The sequence below is a fragment of the Varroa destructor genome, unplaced genomic scaffold (genome assembly GCF_002443255.2).
Source record: "Varroa destructor unplaced genomic scaffold, Vdes_3.0 BEIS01000005.1, whole genome shotgun sequence".
Classification (NCBI taxonomy): domain Eukaryota; kingdom Metazoa; phylum Arthropoda; class Arachnida; order Mesostigmata; family Varroidae; genus Varroa; species Varroa destructor.
This window is the reverse complement of record NW_019211458.1, coordinates 15226703-15248773: the sequence shown is the minus strand read 5'-3', so window position 1 is coordinate 15248773 and position 22071 is coordinate 15226703. Positions and strand designations below refer to the sequence as shown.

Below are 22071 nucleotides of genomic sequence, written 5' to 3'. Positions count from 1 at the left end.
TGTGTGTGCGTGTGTGTGTGTGCGTGTGTGTGTGTGTGTGTGTGTGTGTGTGTGTGTGTGTGTGTGTGTGTGTGTGTGTGTGTGTGTGTGTGTGTGTGTGTGTGTGTGTGTGTGTGTGTGTGTGTGTGTGTGTGTGTGTGTGTGTGTGTGTGTGTGTGTGTGTGTGTGTGTGTGTGTGTGTGTGTGTGTGTGTGTGTGTGTGTGTGTGTGTGTGTGTGTGTGTGTGTGTGTGTGTGTGTGTGTGTGTGTGTGTGTGTGTGTGTGTGTGTGTGTGTGTGTGTGTGTGTGTGTGTGTGTGTGTGTGTGTGTGTGTGTGTGTGTGTGTGTGTGTGTGTGTGTGTGTGTGTGTGTGTGTGTGTGTGTGTGGTGTGTGTGTGTGTGTGTGTGTGTGTGTGTGTGTGTGTGTGTGTGTGTGTGTGTGTGTGTGTGTGTGTGTGTGGTGTGTGTGTATGTGTGTGTGTGTGCGTGTGGTAAAAAAGGATAATGGAAAACCAAAGAAATAGCTTTCATAGTCGAGCTAAGTCATTTAAAATGTCAAAGATATTTAAAATGAACTAAACAAACAAAAATGGCTTTCTAACCGACGAAATAATAAAAATCGTCAATGATAATTCGTTACACCCGAATATCTGACAAAATAGATTTTAAAGAGTATGTATTGTTTTAATAAAATGGTTCATCCACTGACATCTGACACGAATGATCGTCAAGTAAAAAACAGGTATATGTTTATAATAACTATTATCTAAGCTTTGTGCAAATACCCCTTTCAAAAAATGTCCTTCAGATTGCACAGACGAATTCCTCAATAAGCGCAGAAGGTATCTGATAGAACGATCTATTTAGGGTCATTTTCGAATCTCTACCTTTTCTATTGAACCGTTTGATCCCCAAGCCGTGCTTTTTTATAGCAAGATCTGCGCTATAATTCAAAGGCAAAAGGCTTTTAACCTAAAGGCTGGCAAAATTTTCAAGGCAGACGGAACCTAAAACTTTCATAATACAACAAAATTTAGCGCGCTGTTTGCCACATTCACGGAGTTCATATTGTCGGTTCTTTTATTTAGTTTGAAACATTAGACCAAGTCACGATCTGCATTGATCGTCTTAAGACTCAGAATACTCCCTTCAGGCCATATTAAATCACCTGAGTGTTGAAAGTAAGAAATTACCTGTTCATCATTATACTGAAAACTGTTTGAAACCATAAATTTTTCATTTCGATATCTGTCTTGTGCTAAAATGACTTTTTTTTCTGCCGTTTGAGCAATGTACAGTCATTTAAGCTGTAACAGTTCGGTGGCAAACTCTTAACTAAAAAAAAGCTTTTAACAGAGCGATTTAACTTGTAGTTCGTTGTCAAGCGTTTTATGCGGCGATTTGGTGCGTGGTCTGTGGTTCAGTTCCAAGTTTCCAGCACTAAAGCGCTGAGATCAGCTTTACAAAAATATATTTCGCCTCCTATATCACTCTCTAGCTACATTTTTTAATGGGAAAGTAATGAGGAAGGCAATGTAGGATAATGTAGTTTTCGGATCTTTATTGCACCGAGAACTGCTACCCACTAACCCGCACAAATAGCACAGAGCAGCTTAGACAAGGAGTGTAATAATTCTTAAAGCAGAAAGATTAACTGTACAGGGAGCAAACAAATTAGTTTATGACAGGTCCAATTTTAGCACTTCGAAATCTTATGTCACGCATTTTGTAGCAGCATATTGTCTACTATATAAATTAGGGTATTAACTTATTTGCGTTTCATTCTCGTAAGTCGAAATCAATATATCATTACCAAACTTCAGCTTAAGCGGTCCTGTGTGTAGCTTTTCGTATAGTACACCGTAACGATCCCCCGCATATCAGTGTGCTCATCACCAGTACTTGTTCTTACTCGTTGCCTTATCTGACGATAATTTTTATATAGGGATCCTGTCTTACCAAAGTTGCAAATGGATGACGTTTCGTGCCCACGATGTAAAACTACGAAGTTTCGGAATCCATCACTTAAGTTGATGGTTAACCAGTGTGGCCATCCTCTGTGCGAGAAATGTGTCGAAATTGTATTTATTAAGGGCTCTGGGAATTGTCCTTCATGTAATATCCTTTTGCGGAAAACCGGATTCCGACTTCAGGTATGTGAAATCACCTTTATGAGTTATTATTGTCATTATTTAAGTTCAGCACATATATTGTTGGATCAGGAATGAAAGAGCATGCAACAAGCTGAAAGTCCCGACAAGATAATAGTTGTATTTGTTGCCACAATGACAAGCTTCGTTTCACAATGCAGTACTTATCTTTTATATTGACTAGATAGAATAATCGTCAAAATAACACTGCTTGGTTCGTTTGGAATTAGAACGTTCGCGTGGCTGTAAATAAACGTTTAGTGATTTCCACAAAGATGTACTTTAAATGATTTTTCCAGCAGTCTTAGCTACCTACACAGTGGCATTGAACTTGCTGGCCCCCTGTTTTACTGTACTGTATATTTTAAATGGAGTTACGCATTGCTCCTAAACTCTTTACTAACCGTTAAAGTCGTTACAACTGTGTTAACAGGTATTTGACGATCCACTGGTGGAGAAGGAATTAGATATTCGCAAGAAAATCCTAAAAGATATGAATGCTCGTGAAGAGGATTTTCCTACGCTTTCAGAATACAACGACTATCTTGAAATGGTAGAAAATATAATTTTCAAGCTCACGCACAACATCGATATAGAAGCAACGCGGAAGCACGTCGAACAATACAAGAAGGTATTAAGTAACATGTGGCCACACCACTCACAGGACATGCTAAGGCTGTTTCGTGATTAAGATACCACTTAATATCGTAACTGGGTGCCGAGACAACGTTGGATAGGGTCAACGCAGGTTAAAACGCGACAGTAAAGAACACAGTCGTTTTCGTATCATGTTTGCCCAAAGTGTTAGTTAAGTTTTGCTTGCTCTGTGTTCCAGTAGAAATCTACGGTAACATTGCTCTTAAGTGCTCTTAAAAACAAATTGCCCAAAAAAAGTACAAATGTAAGAACAAATCATTCTGAAAGACATCAGGCATGCTGTTGAAAACTTGACATTGTGTTTCTATTGCCCTTTACCTTTGTCGCGAAGGATCACAAGGTTATGATTAGCAGAAATCGGGGTCGCCAAAGTAAAGATGAGCAATTAATTGAGCGACTCCTTGAGGAGGAAAAAATCGTGTCGGACTTCCGGAGTGAACGACAACGACGTGAAGACCTTGAGCGTAGAAAAGCAAAACTCAAAGAAAAAGAGGAGCTAATTGATGAGCTCATGTTTTCGGAAATGTCTGCTGCCGAGATCGTGGCCATACACGACCGTCAGAAACAACAACAAGCTGAAGCTGAAAAGGTGTGTTTTCGCAGAACTCTTTTTCAGTAAAGTCCATTTGCGTTTTAACAGGATTCTGTTAGGCAATCCTCGTTCGTTTCAGATGTTTGCAAGAATAAATCGCATGGTTTCATACAGACTTACATGTAATGCTGAAATAGGCATGAATTGAAGCATGCTTGTATACTCTTACTATTACCGGATTATTGTATTTTGCTCTTATTTTATGCTGCAGGAAGAAGCAGAACGAGCCCGATCTTCAGCACCGACTGCATTTTCGACCGGCATCAAAATCGCCGGACAGGCCGGTCATTCTGGCGAGTTCCTTCCTGTACCCAAGGCGCGGGAACATCCTCCTTATGAATATCGTCCGCTGCTTATGGATACACTTGGGCCCGTACCGCCGACAGAAGAAGAACTGGACGACTTTGGTTACCTCAATCACATTCGGGAGGCAGATACTGCGGAAAAAGCCGGCGGATTCGAATCGAAGATTGCCTGTCAAAGGGCTATTCAAAACGCTTTATGTGGCCTGTATTTTGAAATTGACAACTTGTAGAAGGATTATGTATGAATTCGTAAAGGTAATGGAACAATACGAACGGAAGCATGTCGATTGTACTTTTGGCTATATACGGCATGTCATTTATGATGAGGCACGTCATTCCCTAAGTGTATATAGATAACGTGTGGTTGCATAGTTTTGTACTAAAAAGGGCTAAATATACCTTTTTCTGTATATAAGGATATTATGTGTGCCGTATTTTATAATTTTCACGAGGCTGCCTTACGGTATACTAAAGGAAAAAACTTTGGATCTAACTACTGCTCAAAATGAATTTTCCTATGTACGTTTGTCCAGCCCATCGTATTTATAAAATAATAATTTCGCATACGTTAACTATGATTATGTCCCAAAATCCGCTAGATCCAATACAAATGGCGGTCTTCGATGCTGAGTTGTGGTTGGAGTTGTTTTATAATGATGAAGAAGCCCTATAAAAATGTAGCAAAAATCCAAGCCGTTTGAAAAACCAAAAACGGCAATGACTTTTTTTAATCATTGCTTTTGTCGAACCCGTACCATATCGAACCTTTTATCTAAAAAAAAAAGAATGTTTAGATCAATGTTAATCAGAAATGGTGAGATTGCAGCAGCAAAGAATGTGAAATTCTCTATTGCTTTTAGTCCTTTCTGTTTTGTTTTTTATCCACTGTCACTAGTTACTGTCGTTATATGAAAGGTTTATATAACAAATGAGTTCACAAATAACACTAGTTTGACCATTTATTTAATTCTCGTAGTGCATACCGAGTTTTTAGGTCCCGTAATCTGCTTCAGTATTCTTCTGATGGCTGATCTCAACACGAGACCCAGTAAGTCGATAGTATACGCTGTCATTAAGTTATCATGAGCTATGGGACTCGATCAATCTGCCTAATGGGTGTCTTTTAATAAAAACATAGTTAATTACCCGGTAAAGTATCTGGCAACAAAAGGGCGGAGTGAAAGAAGGAAGGGAGAGATACTTAATGAGTGTATTCCGCCTATTCATGAGAGTAAAACAAATCGAAGTGGTGTTTAGATAATCAATCTACCGGTAGCTCTGCGTGTACAGTAGGAAGTTCTACGTTTTATGGCTGTTTACAAAGCTACATTCATTTTACCTTACGAAGATTCGAAAGTCGTGTCCCCCAGTATTTATCTGGAGAAAATATCATATCGTTCAGTCGATCAACTTAATTTTTAAGTTTTAACGAATACATAGAAAAAGTCATAACGGATCATGATAAGAGGGTACGTCAGTGGCCGAATCGATTTCTAGCACGGACTTTTTATAGGCAGCAGCACGTTAAATTCAGACAAGTCACATTCGAGAACGGCCGTCAGCTTTTAGGTCATTTGTTGTTATTCTTATTTGTAAAATGTTCGTAATAATCGATAAACAAACAGTTAAATTATCTATTTCCTTTGCCTACGTAAAGCTCCTGTAAACGATACTGTATAGTTATTTGGTCTAATATTTTCATTATTAAAAGAAGTTTTCAAGGTTGCAAAAGTATCGTCTTATACCTAATGCCAATACAGAATACCATAATGGATAAGCGTTCCTCAGTTATTTTAAAGAACGTTAAAGACACTCAGATAAGATTGGTTCACATCGTTGTCGACTTTGTTGGGGTGAGATAGATTCCTTGAATAAAAACGGAGCTATTTCAGCACTGTATCGTGAACACCATGATGTCTCATCTTTTCATTGAAGCTCTTTTTTGATAAAAATATATAATAGTACGCGAAATTATATACGATCCGAAAACCTACTACATCTTTTTTTTTCTTTATTTCTTTATTTATTTTTTTCTTTAATCACATGAAGATAAAAAAGGCTCCTCACTAACGTAATTTGGTTATTTAGGCCATAAAACAAATCCAGTTAACCTTTTGTATTAAAGTATATTAAAAAAACAGTCCTATGATTGGTTCTCGTTCGACGGATGTGTATATTAAGTCAGGATCTACATTCAGAAGCGCGTACATAACTATGCTGTCAATACGAGTAGTACCACAAAGTTGAAGGAGACAATTTTCGCTATAGTAATTTACAATTAAGATTCTTTGTGATGGATTCATATGGAATCAGTTGTATAATCAATGCTAGATAAGTCAAGTCTACGAAGTTCTATCATGAACGCATCAATGTAATAGTAATTATCTATTGTAGTACATCAATTTCAAGCACATTTTAGCGGGCGTCACTATTGCCAAATAAGTCACTTAGCAACAAATAAGCCGTAACATACTTTTACTATTAGCAATGTCTATCATATTCTATTCCTCAGCGAGAGGCTGCGCTACTTATACGCGCGTTGAAACGTTTTTTGCTCAGTGTGAGAAAAATGTTTGCGTCTCTGGCGGTCACGTCGCAATACATCAACGTATTACCATCATCGATAATTCGTATGGATCAATCGAAACAATTTTCACATGGTGCACGATGATAATGTTTAATACGCAGTAAGGGTGAATACTATTAAGGGCACCAGGTTGCACAGCCGAACAAGCTTTAAAGCAAAACAGTTATGTTGTACACCAATTACGAGGCTTTTCATGACCTGTCCATTTCTATGACACAGTACAGTTGCGCCAGTGACAGGAATATCGATAGATCTTCAGCTGAATATTTACCGAGATGTTTTCCGGAGCGAATCGACTTTTTTTTTTACATCACACTGCATTAAGATTAGAGAGCTGTATGGGCACACATTGATTGACACAAAATATTTAAGATATCAAAGTTTTAAAGTTTCATCAGGATAGCGCCATGACATGAGACCCGATGTCCACTAAATGAAAATTACACTCCTAGCGCTGAGCGTGAAAGTCCACCAAAGGAAGCTCTAGCTGTACTGTTTCTGTTTAATATGAAGGGAGAATCTGCCGTCCTATTGCATTTATTTAGATACAGCTTTATGAACACTTCTAAGCAACGGGTAGCGTATTGTAATCGAATATTACTGAGAGGTATTCGCGTTTGAAAACGACATCGAACACAGGGCGTCGGTATGACCCGCTTTCAGACTCATCTTCTTGTCGGCGGCGTATCTGTTATTTTAAGAATGGTCTTGCCACAGAGATGGCAATAGGCGGTCAAGATGATAGATCGCATACTTAATGCGCATCATGTCAGCTGAGGAACAGCGCAGACAGTCCAATAATATATTCCAACCATCCGCACATTACAGGAAATTCACTCTCAACTATGTTGTTTTTTTTCGCTTGAGTACATACCACAGAAGCTGATGAAAAAATTGAGACAATCACAAGCCTGCCCTCAAATCATACAAAGATCTCTGTTCCCAATGCAGACGCTAGATCTTTAGGCCTATATATATATATATATATATATATATATATAAGCACTTATAGCAGCAATGATTTGGGTATTTGCTGTATACGGCTGAACTGTAGATCCTATTTTCCACGCATTTTACAAGATAATCGGTGCCGCAAGCTCAGTCGTCTCATTTTGTTTTCCCTCCGCGGATACGTAACGCTCTATTGTCAATACACCTTAAAACGGAAAGATACAAGTTTAGTTGCCTTTTTCCATTTAACACTGAAAAACTTATAAACAAAGATAAAAAAATGATTTAGTTTGTAATCTTCAGAGGCAAGCAATTTACGAAAGCGCCTGCAGTATGAAAGATGTGCGGTGGAAAAATTCTGACTTTTATAACACATAGAAAATATCAGGTTAGGACCAGATTACTTTCAGTGTTCTTATGATCCTTTAGAGGGGCTAATAAATTCTCAAATGGCCTAAAAGAGAATTTTCGGAACCGAAGTAATCGCCTCCGGGCTACCTTCAGTTTCGGGTACCAACGTGGCAAGACGGAGATTCATCGATACACTTGTTGAACACTAATTCGCAAAGTGGGTCCTATGTTTTTCCAAATTTCCGCTGGTAAAAAAGGTAACTTAAGTTTAATACCGAATACGCCTAATAATTATCTTAGGCCTTTAGGTCTTGAGTCAACACACCTCGTGGGTTTCTAGTATGCATATTTCAGGGCACTAAATAATCAGTTTTGTGAGAAGCTAACGGTACATTTTCTAGAGAATTTGCTACCTGACGACGAATTTCGACGTTCAAAAATTTGGCGCCGTCAGCAAACTTGAGAAATCCCTAGTTATATTATATACTAGAAGTGTACGTTACTGATCATACTCTTGACGTACTCCAGATAATTCTTGTAGATAACATCCTTGTTTTTATGTTGTTTTGTTTCTGTTTTCCAACCGTCATATTGAAGATTCGCGCAGACCGCTTTCAGAACATTCGAAATATATACAGATGTAATTTACACGAGATACACAAGGCTATACATTTTAATGCAGATCATTTTAGCAGCATGGGCTTTCGTGAATCGCCAAATGCTACGAGGCAAACACGACTAGATATTATTAGACTAATGACAGATAATAAATTGTAATCTTACAGAACGACTGCACTAGGTTTGACAGTATTCAAATTAAGGTACTTCCGTCATAGATCTTATTCCCCAATGGCACTACAAGCTTGTACAGTTACAATATAGTTATAGATAGGTCCTGTAAACCTATTTATTTTAGGTGTCTATGATCTTCGTTGTCGTAGCTTTTCAATGGCCAAGGTGATTAAACTAATGCTTCGAGTTTCACGTCCGGTGCAGCCGTTAAGCAAGGCATAATACGGCTGGCTCCTAACACACACCGATGTGTTTCTCGGTTTGGTCTCAAACCCAGATTACCACGCGTTCCCAACTTCAGTTGGTAAAAATACCTCCACTGCATCATCTGAGGGTCGACAAGGCGGTTAGACTGGAGCTGAAAAATATTTACAATTTCTATGCCGGAGGCGTGGCGACTTTAAAACAATGTATGAGTCAGCATACCTCATATTAGCACCAATTCAATAAGTTTACTGCGTGAAGTTCTCTAAAAATGACTGATTTCCTCACCATAATGAACTTTTCCAATCCTCATACAGTCAAGACAAATATTTTTACCTTGTTAAGTAAAAAGTATGTCTCTCATAAACATCAACTACTGCCTATATCCGAAGGTATTGGGATGAACGCTTGTATAAGCATGCGGCTTCCAATTTATTTTATTTGATCTAATCATATTAATCTACTATGCTATTACATACTGTTTATTTAATCCCTTTACAAAGTCTTTGTTTGAATCAACAGAACCAAAATTACTTGTTTTTTTCTTGCACATAATTTCATCTCTTTGTTTTTCTCGCTCCGGCTTCTTATTGCTTCCAGTGTTGAATGTCGATTTGTATTCCCGCATGAACTAATATTTTAATAGGATACTGACAAAGCATTCGTTTAACGGGACTGAACTAGGCAATAGTTAGGTTAGCAGTAAACTGCGCCTAGCGCTTCGTAATGCCTTCTATTCAATAATTATTTATAATCGTTTGCTATTATGGCGTGAACAAGTTCGTGAAAACCAACTCAGCACAAACAGGCAACGGCGTCAGTAATAACATCAACATCAATGCACAAAGTTAGACATGACAACAGCTGCAACCATAACAACATTGTCATCTGTAGATCAGCGGATTCAAACGCAGCGATATATATCGATATATATTAGAGCATATATACACATATATATATATGCTCTACGGTACCTGCCAAGTATTCCTAACGATTGGACGAGGCTGGCTAATAAAGTAACGCTACAAAGCATAAAAGTCTTGTCCGTCTAGCACTGATGCACACCCTTGAACACACCACCTAAGTACTAAAGCCAAATTTTAATGTGTACGCCACGTTATTCTATATATCTGTATAGATTGAAAGCAATAATATAAATTGGATTGAATCGATTTCATCTTGGGTATTTTCTCCGACGCCTGAATTACGTAACTCGTGGGTGTTCGGAATTGCCACATCACCACACACATGCTCCAAATCACTCGCACCATTATTTTGGAGACATGTGTTGACCTTGATTAAGGTTTGGTGAACGGCTCGTAACCTGTCTGCCGCAAGTCTTAGCCTCATTTACCATTGTAAGATCTCGTTCCGAGTCCATCGTTTATAACTAAGAGAGAGCTCAATTTTATCACGATTACGAGACACACAGAAGTCTTAGTAACATTAAGGTATTAACAGGGGGGCAACATAAGATACATTTATTGAATACGTAGCTTGTAATGGTTGCATTGTGTTAGCATGGCTGAAAATTACTCAGTTCTTATACTGCTATTTTACTGTAGGGATTTTAGAACACCCGGCGGTTTGTACATCTAGGAACATGCCTTAGTATGGCCTCGAGATATAGCTCCGACAAATAAATTCATATAAGAAGTATATATAGAAGCCCGATGGATAGGATTATTCATGTTGCTCAGTTTAAGTGATTTTTTATTCCGATAAAAATAAATGATTTAGTTTCTAATGAGTACGAAACGTTTATACAGTGGTGATTGGCTAATCATGGTAATAGCAAAAATCAACTGTTCAACGAACTTTCGGAGTTTATTTCAGAGCTCCATAAGATTGACTGTCATCAGACCAGTAAATAAAACTCAAATTACACATAGTCATAGTTGATAACCCTCGGGCATCCTTTCTGATGCTGTTCCGATTATTGCTTACAACGTTCAGACAGGCAGAATGAATGAAGTGACTTTTTTTAATGCGACCAGAGCAAACAACGTCTTCATCTTGGCTTTTTCTCGCCTTTTACTCGTTTCCAAATTTTGCTTGATCTCATTATTTTCTTTCCACGTTTCTCATAGGAGTGAAGGAAACTGTTTTTATCAGTGTATAGTGTCCACGGCACCAAACGTGCATGAGATCACGCGAATGAACCCCTGAGCTGAATTAATCATTGGTAATATCAGCATTTCCTTTATTAATCCAACATAACAAGAGAATGTCTATAAGACCTGCTTAATACATTTGGAAAACTAGGTAGCAAGCATAGTTACCTAAAATTGTGCCTCGCCTCATTTGCGTGCCAGGCTACTAGTAGAAGCACTGTTCACCACTTAATTCGAGGATACATCAATATATAAATACTAAATTCTCATATCCTAAAACTATAATTACGGTATTGCACTTGGACGCTCAAACTGGTTTGGGCTGTAGTCTGTATAGGTTCTCAACGTTCTCGCGAAGCAGCCGCTTCTGTCCTGAAATTTGAAAACGTGGCACAATTCGTAAATTAGAAATTAGATCGTCTGTTGGGCCAGTCACGTATAAAAATATTCAGCTAGAGCAAAGAAACTCTAACGTGATACTAATATTGTGTGTCAAGTTTTTCTTTATTCGTAGTCCTAAGGTTAGTCAAGAAATGCACCTAAACTCTGGACTTTGCGGGCCACAAGACAAACTCACCCAACTATGGATATTTATAATACTAGAAGCTGCAATTAAATGTTTGAATAAGGCGCTACTATTCCGTTTACCGCAATCATGAACCAACACATACCTATGCGACAGCGCTAAATTATACTCAAGAAACATAGGGTACTTTATTCCTGGTGTATTAACTTCATAAAGTGTTTGCGTGACAACGAAGTCGCCGACGCAGATGAGATACTATTTGCAATACTGCGCCTCAGTACTTTTCCGCATCGTCTAGTGGAATGTTTTAAAATGGTTAAGTCCGCATCTGTTGGCTTCACTATAAGCACCCGTCGGAAGTTCAGACAGAAGAGATTGTTAATGTAAGAAGTGGAGACGTATCAGGGAATCCGAACATCTTTTTTTTGGACTCGACTGTAAATGATTCTCCTTACAGGAGACATGTTAAAGGAGTTTTGGCAGCCAAAACTGGGTCCGTAGACAAACACAAAGGATGGTTTCAACAAAATGGTGCCACCTGTTATTGCCCATTAAAAGTGCTAAAATGCCCTCCTTCAATGCGCTATAACTTGGCATTGCATCCAGAAAAAAAACGCCTGATTTGTGTGAAAAATGTGCGATCCGTTTTTGCTTGTGAAGAAAGGCCGAGACGCTAACCTAGGAGACATAATTATCTCTATGTATTCTATGATTCTAATATAACGGCAAACACTACAGCTCCTAACACGACCTTGATATTGTGCAGATTTGATAAACGGGTGTCATTTACCATAGTTAGGAATAGATGGCTTTATATCTTGCCCGCCTTAGATCTTACCAGGAGGCAGGTTTCCAATTACGAGCTGTTTGTCCAGAAACTGAAGGCACATTTGGGCTGGAAGCCCTAAGGCGTGCATGTTGTGAGTGAACACCGCCAACTGACTGAACGTAACGTTCTCGAGGCATTGACGCTAAAAATTCGAACAAAATCATTAATATGTTTCCCAATATACTTACATACAACCTTTATGCTGTGTTCAACTTGACTAATGTAAAGGATCAATTTCTACGAAAGATTTGTACCTGTGATTCCTTATCAGGTCTTTGTCTCGTTTGAGAAGTTATCTCAGGGCTGTCTTTGCCAGTCTGATTCATACAATTAGGACTTGGAGCTGACGGCAAAAGAAATTTAGCTCGTTCGCACAGAATTGCTTCAAAAAATGCGGCGTTCCAGAAACGATGGTTTTTCCAGATCGGCTGTGACGACAGTTGACTATATAAGTGCTCTCGATGAATGGATCCATCATTTTGCTCCTCTAAAAAGCATATCAAAGATCTAGCAATTAGCAATTAATTAATTTTCAAGTATTTACACAAAAATAAACACAGTGATCAAGTTATCATATGCAATACTAGCAATTTGTATTCCATCACAAACGTTTAAGTTATTACTCTTTTGGCCGTAAGCCATCGTAAGTTACGAAGCTTCATAATATTTTCGTAGCAGTCGAGTCAGATTTCGGAAAAGGTAGTATATGACCCGGTATTGTACCACTATAGCTATGCGGAATTATTCCTTCGCTGATGCGAGATATTCTTTTAAAATAATACCTTCCGTGTAGAATGTGAAGCACATATTCATAAGTACTTTAGCAGGAGGCCAGTCATCGGCCTCACAACTTTCAAACAACATCACAGCTGTTGATTGAGCAAGGCTGAGAAAGGCACCTTCTGCTAAGCAGGCTCGCCCTGCCCGGTGACCATCGAGTGAACGTGCGAATGCCGATCGACCTTCAGGAGTTGTTGCAAGCATTCCAAATCGGCTTTTTTCTTCCGGCGATACCGAAGCACTTCATCCAAACGAGAGAAACAGACAACACCCAAATCAGACAAAACTCTGGGTACTCTTTTCCAAAACCTCTCAAAAATTATATAATCCTACTCCGAATAATGAAAAAAAAAAAAAAAATATATATATATATATATATATATATATATACTCAATTTTGAAATTAAAGTAACCGTTATATATGGAAATACGTCCTTACTTGAAGAGTATTTTAATACAATAATTTTTTCTAACTTCAGACGTTCGTTATTGTTTTCGACAGACTTAGGGGTTGTTCTATTACTTTCCTCTAAGATAAATCTTTCACTTACTAATCTTCTAAAATTTTAATAACGAATGCATCCATAAAGCGCATAATTTCCTGTACGTCGGGTGACTGAGCTTTCTGTTCGTTGGTAAAAGGCAAACTTGTTGAACGAAGCTCCTCACAAGCATTTCCTATTTCATCTTCAATCCCGGCGCCTTTCTCAGTGCCACACCATGAACCACTCCCGCTCGAAGTTCGCCTGTAGAAGCTAGGCTCTTACTGTCTGATAAAGTTCATGTTCAAAATACGTCTAAAAAGGTGTGCCTTGGAACACTATCAGTAGTCAACGAAAGTTCTATTGAACCATGCATGATAATTCTCAAAACTTTCTGAGATCATTTTCGATGCTTACAGAGTAAACTGCATACGCAGAAGAAAACGATTTTTTGGCCTGGTTTTGGAAAAGACAATCTGTTCTTAGTCCTTTTTTCTCGACAGAACTATCAGCTCTGTTACCTCTATTTCTCAAATATGTTTCCTTTTACTACAAAGAAACCGTATTTGATTATGAATATACTCCGTCAAATGCTAAGTTATAACACTGTATAATTGTTAAAAATTTATTGTCAGATTGGTTTTTCGAAGCTTTTTCAAAAATATCGAAAACGTAGGTTCTATTAAGTCTGACGCGTACATGAAGATAAAGTTACACGTTGTTTAGTTCCTTCTTATATTAAAGAAGGAGAACTTTGTTTTCAGATACTTCAGATTAAATTAAGAGGCTCTTTGTTAAGTAAAATTTAAGAAATACGATATAACAGAGCGATGTGCTTTGATATAACAATATTTGCAGAATGGCCACACCTACTAAACTAGCGTAAGTAGATATCATGTGCGTACACTTTCTTATGTAAACCCGATGTTCCTTATATGAAGATCTCGGAAAGAAGAACATCGTTTAATGATTAGATGATCCAAAGAGCTCAGTTTAAAAATCTAATATTGAGAACAATGAAACATACAGGCTATGACTCATTAAATAATAGGATAAAACAATCTTAGATGCGATATGTCTGCATGCGACGTACATGTTAGCCAAGCTGTGATAAATATATATAGATCGATCGCTCATAGACTTAGCCTCTATGTTTCGAGTCTTTACGCCCGGTATCGCCCGCCGTTAGGCGTTCCATCAGGTAGCTGGCTGACTCCCAGCACAAAATGAAGTCTGTCTGTCCACACCCTATGGGTTCGAACCTAGACCACAACGGGATCATTATCGAACCCTCAAATTTTACCTACATTCCTATAACACAATGTTTTTGGCTTATACGGTATACATAGAATTTGGTACCTATTTCAGCATTGCGTATATCACTCTACGTATTGAATTTTCTGTGCGTCAATTACCTGTCAGCCGCCAGTGAATCAGCGTCGTTTCGAACCTTCAGCGCGGGCTGAAAGATTTTTTTTAAGTCGACAGTGTCGAATTCACAACAACAATCAGACGGTAATCGAGAATCATCGTCGGCAGTTTTTCCATCTTCGTTATCGGATGCGGAGCTACTCAGTGCTAAGACGCTTGTCGATGTGTCGTCTGCATTAATGTCGTGGCCACTAAGGGACGAACCGGGTCTGCAAGAAGATGTTTGCGATTGAGGTTGTTGTTGAGATTTGCTCTCAGCTCGCGAATAGGTTTGTCCTTCTTTAGGCGTGTTGTATTGTAATTGATCGACAGCCGGCGCCCCCGGCAATGAGCTCAAATTGAGCAAGTGCGACCCGCTATCTAATGAATCTCGGTAACAGACTGCATTTGCGGGTCGCTGTGCGGCTAACAGCTGTGATCGTTCAATTCGCCGTGACCGAGCCTGCGCTCTGCTGCTCATCGTATCAGTCCAACTATAAGAGAAAAGGAAAACAACTATTTTGATCATCACGATGGAAATATTTACTAATCAATAAAATAGTGTCTGCAGTTTTTGAGGCGATCGCATCGGTCGCAGTCGGAAATGCTGCAACAAGTGTTCATGATAAAAAAAAAAAACAAACCCAGAATCTATTCCGCCGAGCTATCGGCAGATAGCTTCTACCTCACATCGACTGCCGCCTGAAAACGATAGTCATAATCTAACTTCCCGTAGACTGTAGTGAGATTATTGTAGGCTTCCTTTAGTGAACTTGTAGCCATAAGCTAGACAGTATGCCCATTAACCCAGACGGTTTTATAGCTAACGAATTTGTAATCCGTTGCATTGCTATCTTTTCGGAAAAGTATGTTGCCACGTTGAACTACTATATGTACTTTATACTACCGTTGAACTTTTTCTTCAACAGTGCACGGTTCCATTTCGACATGAACTATCGACAACTCCGATTTACCACTGTGCCGATACGGTACGTTGGCACGCCACTTTATGCTTCCAGCGTTGCTGTCATCTGCAAGAAAAGAGAGCAACTTTGCAATTAAGCAAGAATCAGTGCCATCATTCACACAGCCATGTGTTAATTTCAATGTAGGGTTATTTACACCTTACGGTCTCTGAGATAGTATGTCGTGTGGCATTATCTTTACTTCCTATTCGTACGTGCATCTGTTGCTCTACTAACATTGCTGAATTATATATATATATATATATACATACTTTTTTGTTGACACATATTGCACGCTAACGGGATACCCGAAGTAGGCAAGTAGGTAGAAAGAAGACGCCTGATCTGTTTCAACTAGAGACCGCTGCGTCGACACACACACATATATGTCTATATACATTATGGCGGCCGGTGCCAATAATCGTAGGAATTTCCGTCGCTATATAGAATCAATGAACTGTTGCTATAATCACCGGCATGGGTGCTGCCGGTAGCATGGCAGCGTCAACGAAACCTGAGCGATGCGGGATCGCTAAGAGATTGATTAATTCGGTGTTGCCCAAGCTGCGAGGCTAACTGCCCTAATGGAGAATACGATAGGAGTGCGGAGAAAGGAGTTAGGATTCCTTAATTACTCGAGGGCCTGGACAACAAATTCGGCCATTACGGCTACGACTCGTATCTATGGCAGATCGCAAAGCGGCTGCTCGGACTCGCACTTATTGAGTGGTTTGAATATTAGTTTCAATCGGTTAGAGGCGACTCGGAGAAGTGGGAAGTGCCTTAGGCGGGAAGGGAGATGATAAGGATTTGTATGCCTTCGCATAAAAGAAACGCTGGAGCGTATCGCGTTGCTCCTACGTCTGCTGTGGAGTCGCTTCCAAGCTAAGGATTATAGCGCTTGCCTTGACGAAGGAAGGTCTGTACGAAGGTCCTGCTGGTGCCCATTAGAGAAGCGTGTGGTCTTGACGTGGCCGACGCCAAGAAGATGTACGGTGCGGCTATTTGTTTGTAACAAAATTATCATTACACTCAGAATACAGACGGAAATAGATGTTCCCGGGCTTTATTTGTGAACGGGCTTAGGTTTCAAATTAGCGATACGGCCTCGCGCTGTTGCGAAGCGCGCAAGCCCAGGCTGAAGTTACTACCATGCCTTGCAGTTCATGAACAACATGCCTGACAAAGCGGGTGGACATGCAGATATTCGAATCTGTACAACAAGCACTGACGTGGCCGCGGCGTACCAGATTTCCTGATCACCCAAAAAATCGGAACTATGCTAGTATTACTTCAATAATACATTAGTAACCTACTTAATAAAACATAGGTATCCTATTTACCATCTCCCCGGGAAGCGATTGCTGAGTCCAACGCGTCCAATGACATAACGAACGTCGAGTTCTGTTCTTTCGAACGACATATCTTGACCTACCGAAAATACATATAGAACACAATTTTTAATTTTCTATTAGCCGATTTTAATGATGACTATCAGATATCGTTTTTTTTTTCTTTTCGTTTGAACTTTATTAAATTGTTACGTCTGCCGACAAACCATAATCTTCCTAAAGAAAACGAATTTTTGCTGAAATCCGTCATGAACATTAAGCCAGCCCACGGAACGGTTACGTTCTTTGTACAGCATTTAAATTGGTTTTTTACACTTTGCTTACCCCTTTCTTAGTGTCACCATTTGTCTGGGAGATGTTCGGCGGACAGTGAGCGGCTATTGCGTCAGCTTCTGGTTGTGGTAGAAAGCGACCCGAAAAATGGCGTACGGATTCTCCGGAGTGCGCTATAGTCAGTTCCAAGGAGTGTCGACGAGATGCCGGTAATAGCTGAGTGGTCATCGCGAACTTGATGCACTCGGCGACGCCAAACAGGCGTTGGCGCTCTATAACCATCGTAGGTGATCGTATTAACAGATTGCCAAAATAATAACAACTGTAATGTTCTCGTTGAACGAATCACTTTACCAGATAGGTTTTTTTTCCAGCTATTTGTGCGTGGCACATCGACAGCTCTGTGAAGAAGTTTGTCAAATGTCAAAGCCTGAGCTGGACCACTTCCCAAAAATGTAATTAGCCATTTAATAATGAATGTGCCCTTGTTTCCAGAAACAGCTGTGTTGTGTTAATTATTATCTTCTTATCTTCTTTCTTCGTTTTATATAATTCGTTTTTGATAGTAACAATATATTTAACATAAAGGAACAATAACAAGTTATCACAGTCCGCTTATATTGTAAAAAGTCTCCATTGATGGTCTTAATATAATCCACTCCACATTTTACCCACAAACATGCTGCAACTGATCTGTAATAGAAACACGTAAACGCTATCGAACATGTGCATCAATATGGGAGGGGTCTGCGTTTCTCGAGTGCGGTAACACCGGACCCTGTTGAGGCACGCTCGAAAAAATCGTTTAAAAAAGAGTAACCCAGTTTTGCTGAAAGCGTCTCTTAATATTCGCTAATTTATGGTTGTTGTATTTCAAATGTTTCTGTGTAGGTTTTTTTTCTGTGCAGTTAGAGTAACCTTAGCAGTCGTGGCAAACGAGTTTATTTTAGGCGGGCTCTCATAGAAGATCTATGTTTGCGTTCAAGTAACGCCACTATAGTCGGCTATAATTGCTATCATGGTTTCTGAGCGAGAATGATGTACATACTATCCAGCGGAGTTTTTCTTTTTCCTAGTAGAAGAATTCATTAAATACTGAAACATTTCGTCATTCGATTCAACTTTTTTTTTTTTTTTTTTTTTTTTTAAATTTGTAACTTGGATACAGAAATCTCAAAATTACAGTGCATATATATATATATATATATATATATATATATATATATATATATATACATTCCTCGTAAATATGAATAGAAGCCTCTAATAAAAATGGCAAGCCTTCGTCCTGCTCGCCTCGAAACGAAGCCAAACATGTGAAGGGTTGTCTCTGGTTACGGCACTTAATTAAAAAAACAAAGGTACGCATACCACTATTTACTATATACTAAAAAAGTCGATTAGTGCAGGTTCATTAGTTCACTAATTAAATGTGGTGGTCACACTTACAAACAGTAGGTATACACTAATAATATTGTAAAATTTTATTACACTGAGGATTGATGTATCGATCAGGAAGTACTTTTCCCTTTTGAAGTTCTTATATAGTAAGAAATTTTAGTACATCAGGGAAAAGCCGGCTTTTCTTAGATTGTGGTTGATGCAGCCGTCTAACGATTACTACAAGAAGTAAACAACCGTGTCTTGCAGATTGCTTGCAAATGCATCAAATGCTGTGTGCTTTTTGAAGAATTCGTACAAAGGAATTGAAACAGAGACCCAGCTAGTATGATTTACTATGATTTCTTTAAATAACAGGTAGTTTACGAAAGCTCCAAACTTTGTGTGGGTTTTTTTGCATTTGTCTGATTTTCGGTGACAGAAGTGCTGGTTAACATTCATAAGTACCTACATGAGTTTTACACAGTTTGAGAGAATCTAAAGTCGTAGCAGCCATCTTATACGTATCTACCCTCGATCGTTTGTTGTACGTAAGGTAAAAGTTAGAGAACTGCAAGCTAAGCTTAACTGATGTAAAGTCAACTGTAATTGTCATAGTACTGCTATCTGGCTTTCAGTATGATCTTTATGAAGCCTCTTCAAATTTAGCTCTAAATTTAGGTAAAATTAATTTGTAGTTTCACGAAAAATCTTTTTACCTAAAAAAAAAAAAAAAAAAAAAAAAAAAGCTAGACCAATAAACATGCCTCAGGTCCACTTCTTTTTCCTAATAGACATCTAAAATAAATGCCAAATATGAGTGAGCTAACAGGCTATGTATATTCATAATCCTTTTTACCATATTCATCCAACAGAGTTGAATGAGTTTTAGATATTTAAGCATTGATAGAAAAAGAACATGTTGGCAGGCCAGTCAAGTCGTTGATTTGTTCAAAATACAATACCATGATCAAGAGACTATCGGTCTACAGCCATATGTACTAAGTAGACAGTGATTTATGTCTTTTCCCGATAGAATTGCTGGTGCTTAAACTGCTAGTGGGATGTCTCTAGGCTATCGCCTACAATATTCATCTGGATACTTGTTTTTACTCGCGTACTCATGCCTAAAACTAGAAGATAGTAATCAAACAAATTCTAATTGGTTAAAGGTGGACCCTTTTAGATACAGCTGGTCAACTTGGCTAGATGAGGTCAATTTGAGTATGAAAAAAATTGACAGCGACGGCATTAAAATAGTTACCAGCACCTTGAAGTTTAGCCATGGATAGGATTCTCAGTGCACTACAACAATAAATCAGAAACTAGTGCCAAGCACAGAGTGGTCACTCAGGTGACAGTGTCTACGATAGATTGAAGATATAATAATCAAAAAATTTTTATAATAGGTGAACGTACCGTTCTTTTTACCGACGACCATTATTCTTTATGGCTTTTATTTCTTTGGAAAAACTCTGAACCACCATTTGCGGATCGCTTTCTCTATCCAGCTTAGTTTTTCTTCTTTTCTAGTGGAACTACGACGGCTATGATGAATTAGCGGATGGTCCTTTTTGAGCCGCTTTGATGAGCAGTAGCACAACAAATGCAAACAAATCTCTTGCGTAAATTGTACGATTGACTATTCAATATCCATCAATTAACCATCGTAGCTGCTATTGGCACTAACAGCTTTACAGTTTTGTCTCTCGGTCAGTTTGATCAGGATGCTCGGTCCGGTGAATCTTGGTTATGCAGTAAACAGTCACACTTCACCCTTATCCTTTTCTTCGGTTCGTTCGATTTCGTCTATATCTTCGTTTCAAGTAATGTCTATACCTCGTAGGTCCGAAAATCGGTGGAGCGTGATATGGTCTATGGACCGACAACTCGTAGTTCGGCAGTTCGATGCAATTCTGCCAAACTACACCGTGGCCAAAGACGGTACCCGTATTTGTCTAGCATAAATGAGGTAGCGAAGTTTAAAGGTGTAATTACATAATGTAACACTCGTTACAAACGTACGTTGGCTACTGCTGTTGCTGCTGGTGATGACCGCGGCCAAATATGGGCTCGATATGGAACACTTTCGAACATTTCATAGTTCAGCAATGCCAATTACGATGGTCTATTTGATTGGATAGCGGTTTGTCAGTCGCAGCTCTGAGGCGGACCAAGATCTGGATCTGAGCGGCGTCGTTGGCGAATGGCTATAACCGGTACACAACTGCTGTTGCTAGTGCAGTTTTGCCGTTGTTTAAAGCTCGTTCTATGTCCAATTCTTTCCACGATTGCTAGTCCGCCCGACTGAGCCAGCCAACTCAGACGAGAACGTAACGACAACGGCCTGCCAGCCCTTTGTCAGCAGTCTTGGCCGCCCAGATGCTACAAGCTAAGCCAAACAAATTCATTACCTCCATTGGCTTCAGGCCACAGTAACGAGCTGCGCTCTCGCTAAGGCAGTAACTAGACGCGCACCAAGGCGATGGTGGCGGCAACCTAAGCAACGACAGCCGGCGCAAGCGAGAAGTCTTCTCACGACAGGGCAAAGAGACGCTGATAGGTCGGATTAGAAGGAGCCAAGTAGACGCTTAACAATGCAAGCAACTGCTGGTAAAAAGCGTATGAATCAGTTGTATTGACAGGAACGTGGTTATAGGGGCAGGCGCCCCTATGCAAATTGACGATTGAGTTACTTCACGTTTCAGAACGACTGTAATTGTTTGCACATATACCGTGGTATATGTGGCAAGCATATGGATTTATTTTGAATGAAATTATTATGCTAATGTTTGGTGAATGGCAACCTATGAAAATTTATATAACTTTCATAGGTTGCCATTCACCAAAGCAACACGGTACTGCAACGTAATCTCCGTACAAGTTTAACACATTGATTAATGTTGCGGTCAATCTGATAATTTTGTCTAGTCGTATCTTTTAGAAATACCGGTTAACACAAGCGCGTAAGTCCAAATTTGAAGTTTGTTTTTTTAAATTTCAAAATTCGATTTGCAATGAACCTAATGTAAAAGTATTGTATACAATAAATAAGAAGTAAAACGTCACATTTCGAGAAAACGTGGCCATTTTTTCCTCTGTCGTCACGTATTTTAACAGGTCTCATCTCGAAATGCTATGCCAAAACCCTAGCTGAATGGAACATGTTTAAACATTTACTGAATCCATAAAATCAGACACTATGAAAAATCGTTTCCAACTAATTCATTTATAAGTAACCGCGGTACTCGCTTATGTAGGAGAACGCGTACGTTTCGTTGCTTGTTAGCCTATTTTTTTTCTTTAATTATTCCGAACTACTATATTTTACCATAATTAGCTAAATCTGGGCCATATAAAGTGCGAACAAAGGTTTTTGTTACAAGAATGTC

At 39.1% G+C, this 22071-nt stretch overlaps 2 protein-coding genes and 2 long non-coding RNA genes across 7 annotated transcripts in view; 3 read left to right on the top strand and 1 right to left on the bottom strand.

Moving 5' to 3' along the window:
* The first annotated feature begins 1890 nt into the window (after positions 1-1890).
* Positions 1891-5594, top strand: Mat1 (CDK-activating kinase assembly factor). The gene is made up of 4 exons (XM_022806587.2): positions 1891-2132; positions 2563-2760; positions 3118-3375; positions 3590-5594. The coding sequence occupies exons 1-4, from the start codon at positions 1950-1952 to the stop codon at positions 3911-3913; spliced, it is 963 nt and encodes a 320-aa protein (XP_022662322.1). The 5' UTR covers positions 1891-1949; the 3' UTR covers positions 3914-5594.
* Positions 4625-22071, bottom strand: part of LOC111250807 (uncharacterized) — a 20817-nt gene continuing 3370 nt past the window's right edge. The window contains exons 1-11 of one of the 4 annotated variants that reach the window (XM_022806583.2): positions 20099-21165; positions 17351-17571; positions 17018-17105; positions 15617-15740; positions 14715-15203; positions 13369-13563; positions 12820-13058; positions 12292-12524; positions 12047-12179; positions 10972-11054; positions 4625-7426 (exon numbers count right to left, since the gene is read on the bottom strand). In XM_022806583.2, the coding sequence (XP_022662318.1) occupies positions 10990-11054; positions 12047-12179; positions 12292-12524; positions 12820-13058; positions 13369-13563; positions 14715-15203; positions 15617-15740; positions 17018-17105; positions 17351-17571; positions 20099-20120 (1809 nt within the window). In that variant the 5' untranslated portion in view covers positions 20121-21165 and the 3' untranslated portion in view covers positions 4625-7426; positions 10972-10989. Of the gene's footprint in view, positions 7427-10376; positions 11055-12046; positions 12180-12291; positions 12525-12819; positions 13059-13368; positions 13564-14714; positions 15204-15616; positions 15741-17017; positions 17106-17350; positions 17572-20098; positions 21173-22071 lie in introns of those variants that run through there. The other 3 variants (XM_086991063.1, XM_086991064.1, XM_086991065.1) reach the window with 3 other exon arrangements.
* On the top strand, positions 15735-17797 carry LOC147755331 (uncharacterized). The gene is made up of 2 exons (XR_015329183.1): positions 15735-15885; positions 17362-17797. It is a non-coding gene; the product is annotated as an uncharacterized LOC147755331 (long non-coding RNA).
* Positions 21548-22071, top strand: part of LOC147755330 (uncharacterized) — a 14379-nt gene continuing 13855 nt past the window's right edge. Inside the window, exon 1 of the long non-coding RNA XR_015329180.1 lies at positions 21548-21645. This is a non-coding gene — a long non-coding RNA (uncharacterized LOC147755330). The remainder of the gene's footprint in view (positions 21646-22071) is intronic.